The following is a 13,349-nucleotide window of genomic DNA, read 5'->3' as shown; positions in this document are numbered from 1 at the left end:
TCCAGAATCCAAAAAACCCCTCCACTGAATAATACCTGGAGGTTGTAAGGAATGATAATCAGGACAGATTTTCTATTATTCTACCTGGGTTTAACATAGTAATAACTTGATTTCAACTAGTTCAGGAGATTACTTTGTAAAAATTCATGAACTGGTCCCCACAGCCTTATATAGTAGAAAGTAAATGAGTAATAGTTACGTACATGTCGAGGAGAGGAGGAGTCCGGCTGAACACTCTGTAAATAAGAAGAAGTGGGATTAATGGCAGAATGCTGATGCTCTGTGAGCAAACATGTAGCTTTTCAGTATTTCTGAACAGCTCTGACAGAGGAAGAAAAGCGAACGCGTCTGAGCGTCGCCAACTCTCCCCCCAAGGGAACGGCGCTCTTTCATGTTTCGCCGGCTGCGTCGGAACGAATGAGAGCAGCGTTTGAACCGCTTCCCTCCAAAAAGGGGCTCTCTCTCCGTTCCGCGCTTTTAAGGTCAGGTCCGACGACGTTGAGCCGCCGAGTCGAGCGCTCACCTTCAGCAGGGAATACTGGCAACTGGCGATGACGAGGCAGAACTGAAAGACCCAGATGTCGGTGAAGAAACCGTGGACGAGCAGCACGGAGCCCAGGAAGGCCACGAGGACGGCCAGGACCACGGCCAGCACGTTCTCTAAAACCTCGCGGTTCCTGAAGAAACAACAAACACAGACGATGGTTCTACGGAAAAAGCAACTTTACCTAGTGTGCTCTGCTTAAGCCTCACTGGGGAAAAACACGACAAATCAACAAAAAGGAAATATAGAGAAGAAAAGTGTATTTTGCATCATATACAACTGAACCAAAAAGAAGGAATAGTGAAAGCGCAAAACAATAAATCATGGATCAATGAACTGTAGGAACCGAAAGAGAAAAATATAATATGAATTTAGGCTGCCACCCATGCAAAGGTCATTCTGAATGACATTAGAAAGAAGCAGAAGAGGAATGCTCCACTAGAAACACAAAATGGTACATCAAAAATTATATAAAAGAAAACTACCTGTTTAAAAGATAACTAACCCCCAAATCAACTTTTTCTGCCAATAAACTGCTAACACAGTTGTCTTATAGCACTGTCTTCATATCCTGATCATTATTTTGACAAATTACTGCATATTTGTAGAGATCCAGCCTTCGTGTCTAAAAACGTCAGTGTAGCGCCCTCCTAGGGTTAAACGCCGAATCCGTATTGCTATCGGTTCAAACGTCATTGTGATGTAATTTGGAGAAACTGAGTCAACGGCTTTACCGCTGTGGGGTATAAGAGGAGCTCCGTTTTAAAAAAACAAAACTAAAAACACAGCTCCGTCTTGTGCCAGCGTACCGAGCACTGTTGCACTTTTTACACCCTTCCAGCAACTTTCTTTTCTTCAAAAAAGCGACAAGCAACCAAACTAGCAACTTTTTACGTTTTTTTGGCGGATTTGCGAAAAAGCACAGATTGTTCTGCAGTTACTGTCTTGCTACTGTAAGCCCTCCCCCTCTACCCTAAGCGCTGTCTCACAGGCAGACAGCTGCTGCCTCGTCCTGAAACCCGCCTGCAGCCAGAGTGAAGGGAGCAGAGAGGAGATCAACCACGCTGTTGGTGAGTCCACCATGGATTACAAAGTGGTATATAAATGTTATATAGAACTCAAAAGACCGAACCGTGGAGTTACTGCCGCCATAACTCTGCTCACTCTCCATTTTTCAATATGGCAAATCAAATCTTTCAGATTTGTCTAGGGATGGGATTATGCTTTAACGTGGGGGTGAGTTACACTGTAAAGAAAAGGAATAATGGAGAAAGAAAAACGTACTACATGAGGAAATTGCATCTAAAAAAATGTTGGGGAATCAATGAAAACAACAAAGTAAAAAAACAATACAGAATAGAAAAATGCCCTGTGACAGGACCTTGTGGTACGCCTTGTGTGACACTGGTTACTGCTAACCCCAGGAATGATCACCGTCTCTGACAGCTGTAGACCTTCTTGTAACGTCAATATATGGTCTCAACTTGCCTCGCTTGGAGGCTGACATTAAAATGTTGGCCTTACATTGGACATATTTTGGTTTTACTTGTGCAATTACGGTACAACGAATGCAATAAATAAATCTAAGCTGTTCTGTAAAAGAAACGTGTTCATGATGGTTTTTCTAAAGACTTGTGCATTTTAAGTGCAGAAATGATTCATTTAAGTTTCATATCTATATTTATAGTCTAGTTACAAATTAGACTGTAAAATTGCAATGCTTTTAGACTGGCTGTAGGATGTTCTCAGACATGATGTGTGACGACAACAGACGGGCTTGTTTTGGAGAAGAAGCCTTATGGTCAGTTCCTGCAGAGGCGGCTAATTGACCAGGCAGATAGAGCGAGGACGCACGTAATGCGGTGTGCTTTGAATCAGACTGGGTACCAGAACTGTTAGCCGATAGGAGGTGACCATCTGGAAACAGGTGCATTACCTGTGCAAGCAGCACGCACAGCTACAAAGAAGGTACAGTTTCATTTCCATTTATAACTGACTCCAGAGAAACATCTCTGAAAGCGGCTCGAAGCACTAGCAGGCTAGTAAGAGGAATCCAAAAGTGGAGTGGTAGGTCTGGTAAGAAACCACCATTCTCATGGAGTGGTAAATGTCTCATTTGCAATAATACGTGTCAACTACCACCGGCCATTGTTCAGTACAAAGGTTAGTTACCATGGAGACTGAACGCAGACCGGAGAGGAGACGTCGCTGACAAAAAGAGTCACACAGATTAAGGCAAGTCCTCCTGCTGCTTGGATATAAACAGATGTGACAAATGCTGCTAACCTTCCTACATGCTCTCCTAAGGTCCCAAGGAAAAGTCTACCTCACGGAAAGGCTCAGGACAAAAACGCTCTTTTGTTTTACTGCATGTGAATGCAGACTCTGTTCCCAGCACATCTGGTTTTGTCAGGTCATGGGTACCCTGAGCTAGAAAAAAGGTCTAGTTTTTTTTTTTGCTTTTTTTTGCTAGTGTGAATGGAAATAACATTCAGCTTCCTGTTTGATAATACGAGAAAAGATTTCCCTGTAATCTTGATATTAACTATTAATGGCCTGCTAAGCAGAATTTCGATCTAATACTTACACTTGCAAAACAACACATGCATGCACTGCAAAATCGTATCTAAAAACAAGCAAAATGTTCTTAAACATAGTGTATTTGTCCTTGATTTGAGCAGGTAAATAAGATCATCTGCCAACGGAATGAATATTTTGACCCCTAAATTAAGATAATTAGATATCCTGCACTTGAAATAAGATGATGGAGATGAATCGTTCCTATTTTAAGTGCAAAAATCTTATTCTATTGGCAGATCATCTTATTTACCTGCTCAAATCAAGGACAAATACACTAATTTTAAGAAAATTGTACTTATTTTTTGTTCCGTTTATGTGGTAAACATCCGATACAGATAAAGATGAAGTTTCTCGCCCAAATTCGTTTACTTTTGACTGACTTACAGATAGAATGAAACTCTGGTTCTGCTTGGCCACTAAAACTATAAGTTAGGATAGAATGCAAATACCTTTATTGTCCCACAGTAGGGAAACCCGGGCGTGACAGCGGCAAAAATAAATCCCCCACAACCAGTATCATTTTGGCAGAAACAGATGACAGTGACACTTGGTCTGCCTTACCTGTCAAACAGTGCCAGCAGGGTAAGCCGGTCGAAATGCAGGCCGACCCACAAGTAAGGGAGAAGCCACAGGCGGTAGTACTGCTTGGCTTTGCCTGCAGGAGCAGAGGCTGCACTGCTCTCTTGTCCCAACGGTGCATCCTGCAGCTCCGGGCTCAGGTCTCCGTCTTGCTGCTCCAGTAGCTCGGGGTCCATCGTCAGCAGGCGGTTTAGACGGATCTGATGGAGGAAGAACTGTCTTATATTCAGTTAAACCTCCCAAACGGCGCAAACTGACCAACATCACAAACTCAAGGAGGACTCCTTTCTTTCATACACATTAGAAGAAAGAGTTGAAATTAGTCATCTGAAAGAAATGGTAAAAGGCATTCATTTTTAATGTGGTTTAATGTGATGTTGTTTGGCCAGGAGACTACGGAGCAATGCCACTTTTAGAATGACGAGAAAACAGCCTTAAAACAAAGAGTGCATTCAAGGATGAGGTAATGAAAGCTGTAAAGCCACCATGGGCAGGACATTTTCCACTGGTTTAGAAAAAGGTCATTCGTTTTGTCTGTCTCCTTCAGTTCCTCAGAAACACGCGCGTACACAAAGTCTCGTCGGCTGGGTACTCACCAGGTCATGAGGGTAGAAGCGAACTGAGGTAGAACTGGAGAGGTGGGAGTCCGTGTCCCTGCATGGCATCGAGACGAAAACACCACATGAAGAAAAACCATCTGCTGCACCGGATGACATCCTAATTTTCCAATGACATCAAACTAGGAACACAGCGGCTAGACTCTTTTCACTGCTCTGACCCCGGCAGTAGGCAAAAACAAATGAGGTATTTCCAGAGAACTACAACACAGAAGCTAAATAAAAAGGAGTGCACCCTTCACTGCAGTTACCAATGCAAGCCTTCTGAGGTACATCTCTGCTAGCTATGCGCATCTAGAGGCTGACGTTGCTTCCTGTTTTCCTTTTGAAAACAGCTGATGCTCAGATTGAATGGAGAACATCTGTTAATGTCTAAGTCTGTCTGCTGATCCTGAGATGGATTCAGGTCTGGACCTTGAGGCATTCTAACACATCGAGCATGTTTCGAGCTACGATTAGGGCTGGGCAACGATTAAAATATTTAATCGCGATTAATCGCACTGATTAATCGCGATTAATCGCGATTAATCGCATTGTATTTACAAACTCCAAGAATGAATTCAAAAGTAGTGTAAAGAGCACTTTTATTTTAATGTTCTGCTGCCATATGAACAAAAGTGTTGTAACATTTGTAGCACTTATCAGTAACACATATTTAGTGTAAAGCTCAACTTAAACATGTAAAACAAAAAATAGCAATAATAATAAATTAAAGCTTATTGCCACTGACAGGGAATTCTCTTTATGGGGAAAAAATCTACCAAAAACAGGCAATTTCTGAGGTAACAGCAGGGAGCAGCATTACCATTTTATGTTCAATACCAAAGTTTAACTTGGCAGTGGTTCCAACTAACTTGTTTCTGTCATATTCCATGCTGGAAGAACTTTAAACTGAAATGCTTGCTAACTCGATATGCTTGCGTTTATTTGACGTTGACACGCGGTTTTTTGTTGTTGCTTTCTCGCGCGCATATAGTGAATGGCAGGGGGGAAAACAGGCAAAAATACATGGATACTTTGAAACGAGAAGCGACTTCACCGACGGCGTCGATGCAGACCCCCCCCGCTCCGCTCCGCTCCGCACAAAACTTGTTCCGGCCGCCAACTCACCGCCTCGCCTCGCCTAAGCTCGCTCGCGGTACCTGCGGGAAACACCGCCTTCCGCATGTCAGCTGTGTTTTTTTCCGGCCAGCACCTTTCTTCCTCTTTGAATCCGAGGCTGGGCTGACAGCGAGGTTATTGGCGCATTATCGCCACTTACTGTTCTGATTCAAACCCCTACACCGCAGCAACAGACCTTCACAAAATAAAAGCATGTGACCAACATGCGTTAACGCGCGTTAAAGAAAATATCGCCGTTAATAGTCTAATGAGTTAACGCGAAATTAACGCGTTAACTTGCCCAGCCCTAGCTACGATACATTCTTCTTTAATGACTTCTTCTCCGCTCCAGTCACAAGTCTTTTATAGATTCAGACCGGTTTTCTCTGCATTTGTCTAGATTTCCTGTGCCTGGCATAACCACAGCATGATGCTGCCACCACCATGCTGCAGCTTACATGCACAAAGACGACTTGACGTTTAGATGACGGATTAAATACTGCTCTACGGGATGTTCAAAGGTTGTGTAATCACTTTAACATATAACCCTGCTTCAAACTTGTCCACTTTTTTCTCCCTGACCTGTCAGCTGGGTTCCTTTATCTTCATAACGCTGTTTGATTATTGATGTTCTCCAACACACACCTGACAGCTGGATTCACTGTTAAAACGCCGGACAAATACGTATGTATTTAGCTCTCTTTACTCTGATATTTGTACAAGCAGTAGAAAGCCAGGTATCATTCTGGGTCCGCTTCACAATTACAATTGGTCTATAGGATGAACTGCTAATAAAATCCAAGAGGTTTGTGGTAAGAACGACAAAACGGAAGAACCTTCTGCCACTGAAACGCTAGCAGCTGTAATTTCAGCCGGGAGGAGTTTAGCCTATTCAGCAATCTGACTTTACAAATCATGTGAATTCTCAGTATGACACCAACCACAGGTTGTTGGAGGCTCGTCTGGTTGCAGGTTCAAAATTGACCAGGGACATGTCACATCCGCCGGCCTCGTATAGGGAGGGGGTGAGCTTTCCTGCAGGGAGACACAGCAGAAGGAGAGCAGCACAGTCAGTCGGTGGGACACTGAACCTGGCCTCATCTGTGGGATTCATTTCAGCGGCTTTATGTTCAGAACATTCAACTGCTTTGCCAACATTGTGCAATGTGCTCATCAGAGCTAACGACATCACTGAGTGCAAGCGTCTCCTCCCAAAGAGGCTGGGAGCAGGCCTGCCATCTCCGGCGCGTCTTGAGCGCCAATTAGATTGCTCTCATTATATTCCGCTTTCTTGGCTCCACTTAATCCTGGACTGAGGTGAAACAGGAGGAAATGAAGGTTTAACAGACGAGCAACAACAGCATTTATATCGGATTATGGAAATTAGCCAGATCACAATAACTGGAATGAGAAAATGTTATGATGTGCCCTTCCTGGAATCTAAATCCTCGTTTTAGTTCCTCTGTCAGCACAGTTTCCAACAGCGTTAACGTTTACTGGTGTCAAATACAGCAATCCTTAACGGTGCAAGAGCAATGCAAAAAGCTGGTACGGTAACAATGTGCAGCTTGTGTTAATATTTGTTTGAAATTCAAGTGGAGAGTGTGATGTAAATGTCATGACACGGGGATGGGGCAAAAACATGTCTATAAACAGCTACTGTGGACTCAGAACCCTGTAGAACCTTGTCTGAACCTGCTGGAAAGCAAAAGGTCCTTATTTTTCTGTTTGTAAGGGAAGAGAAAGAAAACGGCGTTCGGTTGTTATTAGAAAACCGACTTGGAGACATCTGTAACCCAGAAATGTGCGTCTGTTTAACCAAGGACATCTGATAAGGTTATGACCCACGATGCAGAAGACACAAATGTCCAGAGAACGTTGAGAAAAATGTTTCGCCGATCCTGTGGAAGCAGCCGGCCACAGCTTTGCTGTGAACAACAGCTCTGCTTTAAGTTTCCTCGTAATCACGTGGAAAGTCAGCCACAGGCAGAAGAGCTGAATAACACCAGAGAAACACAACATGTTTAAAACCAGCAGCAAGACTTACACTAACAAGAAACTATAGGAAAATACTCTTTGGATTACAACATTACGGCCAGAAGACAGGGAGGGAGGGAAGCAAGGAAGGATGGGACAAAAGGAGAGAGAAAGGAAGGAAAGAAGGAAGGAAGAAAGGAAGGGAGGCAAGGAAGGAAGGAAGGAAGGAAGGAAGGAAAGAAAGGAGATAGAAAGGGAGGAAGGGAGAAAAGGAGAGAGAAAGGAAGGAAGAAAAGGAGAGATAAAGGAGGAAGGCGGCGGAGGGAGGACGAAGGAAGGAGGGACGATAGGAAGAAAAGAAACGGACTGAGAGAAGCGAAGGAGGAGGAAGGGAGCACAAAGAGAGAGATAAGCGAAGCAGCGGAGGGAGACGACGAGCAGAGAGACGAAAGGAAGAAAAACAAGCGAAGGATAGAAGCCGAAACAAGGAAGGACAGGAAGGAAGGACGGAAGGAACCCAAAGGACGATAGAAAGAGAAGGGAGAAAGCGAGAAAAGAAGACGAAAGAGAATAAAGGAAGGAAAGGGGGGAGGGAGAGAAAGGAAGGGAGGGAGAGAGGAAGGAAGGAAGGAAGAAAAGGAAAGAGAAAGGAAGGAAGGGAGGAAGGGAGAAAAGGAGAGATAAAGGAAGGAAGGGAGGGATGGGGGAAGGACGAGGAGAGGATGCGAGAGGGAGGGAGGGAGAGAAAGGAAGGGAGAGAGAGAGAGAGGAGAAGAAGAAGAAAACAAGGAAGGAAGGGAGAAAAGGAGAGAGAAAAGAAGGAAGGAGGAAAGGAAGGAAGGAAGGAAGGAAGGAAGGAAGGATTGGAATTCGGACACAAGAAGGAAAGGAGAAAACATGCATTCTCCATATTCATTGACTTCCTGTGCTTATCTGTGAAACCCGTATTTCGACAGTGAACCCCAACCAGTGTGGACGTGTCTCCTAAGGGGATATCAATGTTCTCAGCTGTGATCACGGGTTAAAAGTGAGGATGGGTACAGGCTTCAGACATGACCAACCGCGATAAATGGAGCACACATAATGCCAATGGGCTATAATGGATTACGACAGCCCACCCACCGTGAATAATAGGCGCCCTCCTATGATGGACTGAGAGAGTCGTGTCGGTGACCAGCGCTCTCTCAAAGACGCAGGGGGAGCCATCGGACAAAAAGCACATTAAACCCCGGTGACGAGGCTTAAAAACCAGGATGCATGACAAGACGTTTGCGGTGCGGCGCAAGAGAAGTCACACCTCTCGAACCTTGTGAAGTCAGCCACAAGCTTCAATTTATTTAATTGAGAATTTAAGTGACAGCGCTACAAACCAGGGCGCATAATTAGAAAATGAAAGGAACATTATACATGACTTCTGAGTGTTTGGTTTTTTTTTTATTTAAAAAGAATGTGAATAGTGTGATGTGCATTTGTATTGGGCCTTGCTGTATGCTTAGGGGTGGTTTTCCTGCTGGAAAGGGAACCTCTGCCCTAGTCGCAAGTCTTTTGCAGCCTTTAGCTGTTTTTTTCTTTTCAGGAGCCATCGGGAAGTCTCTCACTTTAGAAGGACGATGGTGTCTTTGCAGGTTTGCAATAGTGCGCTTATTTTCTTTTGCAGAACATGGACTGAACGGTGCTCCGTGAGATGCTCGGGTTGCACTTGATTTTATTCAGAGGCTGCACACAAATGCAAACCTTGCTTTCCAGATTTTATATACCTCCAATAAAAACACCCCAGGGGTATGAACACATTTGCAGGCACCGAATGATGCATTTGTAAAACTCCTCTTCCGCCCACACAAAAAAAAAAAAAAAAAAAAAAAAAAAGAGTTGCTTTTACCACTCCTGATACGCCGCCTACCAAAGTCATCTTGTAAGCTGGTGGCGCCCACGGTCGAGGCCTTGTCCTGAGAACCCTCCAGATGCGCGCTTCCGTTCCTGGCCAGCAGGGAGACGCTTGTGCTCAGCACTGTCACCTGGGAAGGGGTTCTGGATGGCTGAGTTTTCACCAGGGAGGAAGAAGGCTGGGAGGCCTGGCTGAGAGCCTCCTGAAGACTGTTGGAGGAGAGGGGAGAAGGAGAGGAAGTAAGTGGCGGGATTTCTTTCTACTTTGCAACAACAACAACACAGAGGGATGAGAAAACGGCAGAAGGATTGGAGGTGAGGGGATGAACGTGACATCACAGCTGACGTCAGGAACGCCCTGCGGGGTTGTTCTTATCTGAACAAGTGTTGTTTTTTTTAAATCGCTTTTGCCTTGCATTGCAACATTGTTCACTGGTTTGTTACTGATTACGTAATCCATTTTGTTTACAGCAGTGCAACAGTCCAACAGTCGGCCATTATCTGCACAGCGAACATCAACTTAGATGCGCTGACATGCACTGAAGCCTAAATGTTCTACACATGTATTTACGTAAAAAAAATAAAATAATTCCTGACCCAAATTTGGAGCCATCGGTCCTTAACGTTCCTTTCAAAATCTAGACTAACAAAGGTCACTGCAAATTTAAGCAAGATATTTATATAGCAGGCGGAGTTACAATATGGAGTCTGCAAAAAAAAAAAAACACCGGAGGGACGATTTAGGGGAAAAGCAAGGAAAAAAGTAAAGAAAGATGAAGGACAGGGAAGGAGAAATTTTTTTCTATATTCACACCATGAGAGAAGAAAATCCACAATTAAAACATATACACCCCCCATTCTTGTTGCTGAAATTCATTGTTTGCTCATTTGTTGTTTGCAGGTGACAATTTCACCCTGAAATAAAAGAGCTGCTCAGATCCAACATTAAAAGCCCAAAATGAGTGTCACATGCATGTTAACAGTGAGTGTACACAAACTTTAACCAGCCCAGCACACAGTTGTAAATACTGCTGATAAACAGCAATCAGATGCATCTGACTTAGAGTGCGCCTAGGAGGATGGGTCTCCATGTCCTCAAAAACAGCAGTGCACCAACTACAGGTTTCTCAAGTATGAGCCACCAGAACTGACAAAGACTCCTAAATAGGTGTCGAAACGTTTTCAGACAGAACTGAACAAAAGTCCGGTTGCCTCTGATTTAAACCTGTTAGCTGTTGCGGTGACCCAGATAGTTGAGAATTTGCACCGGCACACTGCTGATAAACTTAGATCACATAATCAAATAAGAAAATGCATAAGAAAGGGTAGGCAGCGAAGGACGGTGGAAGAAAGAATCCTTTGGCGAGTTTATTGACCCCTGGCAGGCAGCTCACTTGTTTTCTCTTGCTCAACACTTTTGAAGATTCAGCATTTAGAAATGTGACCTTGGGAGGTAGCAACAGGGGAAAAACAAATCAGGAACTTTCAGGTCAAAGTTGATCCAGTTAAGATTGGGTGTCTGTAATCAGACCTCAAACTTGAGAGTGGGAAAGGGAACCAGTCAGTCACCAAGCGTATTAGCATCCATTTGTTCAGAGTAGTAGAATATTAGATTATCGATGTATGTTCATTTTGACTAAAAATACCACGCTTTCACAAAGAAATGAACACAAGAATTAACGACACAAGTTCATTTTATGTAAAACAGAAAAGCAATATTGTAGCAATATCTATACAACACCAGAATTGACAAAGATCCTGGATAGATGTCGAAACGAAAGGCTGGTTGCCTCCGTTTTAAGCTTGTTTGCTACTGCGAGGACCCGGATAACTGAGACTTTGCACCGGCACAACTGACTTTCTCAGGCAAATCAAAACAGTTGAATTTGAATTAAGTAGAGCTTGATGTCTTAGCCAATTCCATTTTGAAACCAACCCTAGAACAGACGCTGGCGCCAGGTTGATAAATCAGACCTTGAGCTTATGTACCTCTCAGCCTGAAAGGATTTCCTTCTTTGATGGCTAAAATGTAAACATTAAAAAACATTAGATGGAAATATAACGGGGTGGAACAGAGCGAGCGTAGGGAAAATGGGGCAGGAAGCACACCACGTGCACAGTAATGAAAGGCCAGGCCAGGCGACACCAGCATAGCGATGGCCCGGCCTGCCCCATGCACGCCGTACCTGAGAGGAGATCCGATGAGCGAGGTGGGAGGGGTGGGGTTACTTCCTGCGTTGTGCCGCCGCCTCACGGCCTGCCGGCGAAACGTGCTACGCTCCCGACGGAATATGACCGTCTCCTCACTTCCTGGTGCTGTCATGGTGAGAGACATCATTGGGCAGTTAGCTTGGATGTGTTTCCCTTTTCCTGATACTTAGCATTGATTCTTAAAGATGTTCTGATTGAGACGTCTAAAGGATTTTTACCAGAATCATTATATAATAACAGCTAGAAACCCAGACGGATGCAGTCTTGACTACTTAGGAAAAAAATCTTCTAGGTTATAAATGACTACAATGCACACAGGAATTTGTTTATTTATGGTAATTATGACCATTGTGGCCAACAAATAATAAATAAGGAATAATGCCTTCGTACATGGGTCGTGATCTCTACCCCTGCGCCATCGGAGCACGCCCACTGATGTAATAATCAATGCAAAAGGCCCCGACCAATTTATAAAGGCATATAAATAAATCAGCTGGGAAGAATGCCATATCAAAAGTGCATTAAATAAAATAAAAAAAATTAAACTGAAGCTCCCAAAAATGTTCCAAAATGTTTATATAAGAATAATATTCTGCATATTCAGAGTGACGAAATCTTTAGGCAAACAGAAACTGTCACACAACATAAATTCAAATTCTCACAATGATTTAAACTACTTTATATCAAATCCAGGAATAACGTCTAGTAGTAAAATACCAGGCAAAAGTCTATTTACTGCACATCTTTTATTAACTCTTACTGAAATATGTATCAAAACAGCAGGAATCAAATTAAAATCTTTTTTTTTTTTCATAAGATGCCCTGAAATATCAATCTGGTAAACAGAAATGTTTTTGTTTGACCAGCCCCAAACCTGGGATGAGCCATTCCGTAAAGGTACCATTCTTAACGGTAAGTGCAACCGAATCGTCAAAACACAACCTTTTAACATAAAGTCAGAGGAAGCACAAAAAGTGAAAGAATACTTTCTTTTTTTTAAACTCATATTTCCTGTGTTGTTAGAGAAAGAAGAAGAAATTTTCCATGAAATTCCCAGAGATCATTTACAGTTGGTAAGGCTAATGCTAACCACGCCAGTCACGATAATGGGGCTTGAAAGGATGATGTAACAACCGCACTGCATTGTGGGATACCTGGGCATCTGGAAACTGGCTTCTGTTTATTTACACGGCCTTGATCCACAGCGCTGTCTTTGTTTAGTGTTCTTTTGTTTTGAAAAAAGTTAAAAACATGGTGGAAACATGCTGTGTCATTAACCGTCACACTGGTTCTCACAATCGCTTTGGGAAAAAGAATGATGGGTTGAGATCTCTCAGTTATCCAACATGGAATCAAAGCCAAGGAGCTTGGCTCTCTGCACAGACGGAGGTGCAGAATAAACGCGGAGTGGATGCCAGGGTTAAAATTATTTTGAACACAGTTTGTCTGGCAGACACCGGAGTGGAGGAGGAGCACTGTGAGGTGAAGGCGTGTTGTTTACAGACCGCTAAAATGACAGGTTTTCTCTTTAGGAGAAAAGATTGGGATATCCTGGACCCTCTCAAAGTTGCTTTGTCCATGAGCCCTCAAAGACGTAATGGTCAATTTTTCAAGCACTTTGCGTCTCTCACGCACAGCATAGCATTCCAATCAGCGATGTTAACAAAAGCAGTCGGAAAATGACAACCACATCCCACAATGCATTGCAAATTCATGTGTCCTGACGAGGGCCATTGCTAAAGTGTGACCTACAAATCTTCCGGTTTAAATTATTTCAAACCAAAGACAACGGCTACTGCTCTCTCATACACACAGTGTGACATCACCCATTTCTCTAAATATAAACAATGAATGAA

The 13,349-nt window shown here is 43.4% G+C and overlaps 1 protein-coding gene across 3 annotated transcripts in view; it reads right to left on the bottom strand.

Annotated features, from left to right (window-relative positions):
• Positions 1-13,349, bottom strand: part of pcnx1 (pecanex 1) — a 56,662-nt gene that overhangs the window by 26,857 nt on the left and 16,456 nt on the right. For 2 of the 3 annotated variants that reach the window (XM_036150983.1, XM_036150986.1), the window contains 7 exons: positions 11,469-11,598; positions 9,299-9,492; positions 6,363-6,456; positions 4,300-4,357; positions 3,686-3,918; positions 524-677; positions 204-236 (listed from right to left, as the gene is read on the bottom strand). In XM_036150983.1, coding sequence (XP_036006876.1) covers positions 204-236; positions 524-677; positions 3,686-3,918; positions 4,300-4,357; positions 6,363-6,456; positions 9,299-9,492; positions 11,469-11,598 — 896 coding nt within the window. The remainder of the gene's footprint in view (positions 1-203; positions 237-523; positions 678-3,685; positions 3,919-4,299; positions 4,358-6,362; positions 6,457-9,298; positions 9,493-11,468; positions 11,599-13,349) is intronic. The other variant, XM_036150984.1, reaches the window with a different exon arrangement.

This window comes from Fundulus heteroclitus, chromosome 19, assembly GCF_011125445.2.
Source record: "Fundulus heteroclitus isolate FHET01 chromosome 19, MU-UCD_Fhet_4.1, whole genome shotgun sequence".
Taxonomy (NCBI): Eukaryota; Metazoa; Chordata; class Actinopteri; order Cyprinodontiformes; family Fundulidae; genus Fundulus; species Fundulus heteroclitus.
Note: the sequence above shows the minus strand (reverse complement) of the source record. Positions and strands in the feature narration are given on the sequence as shown.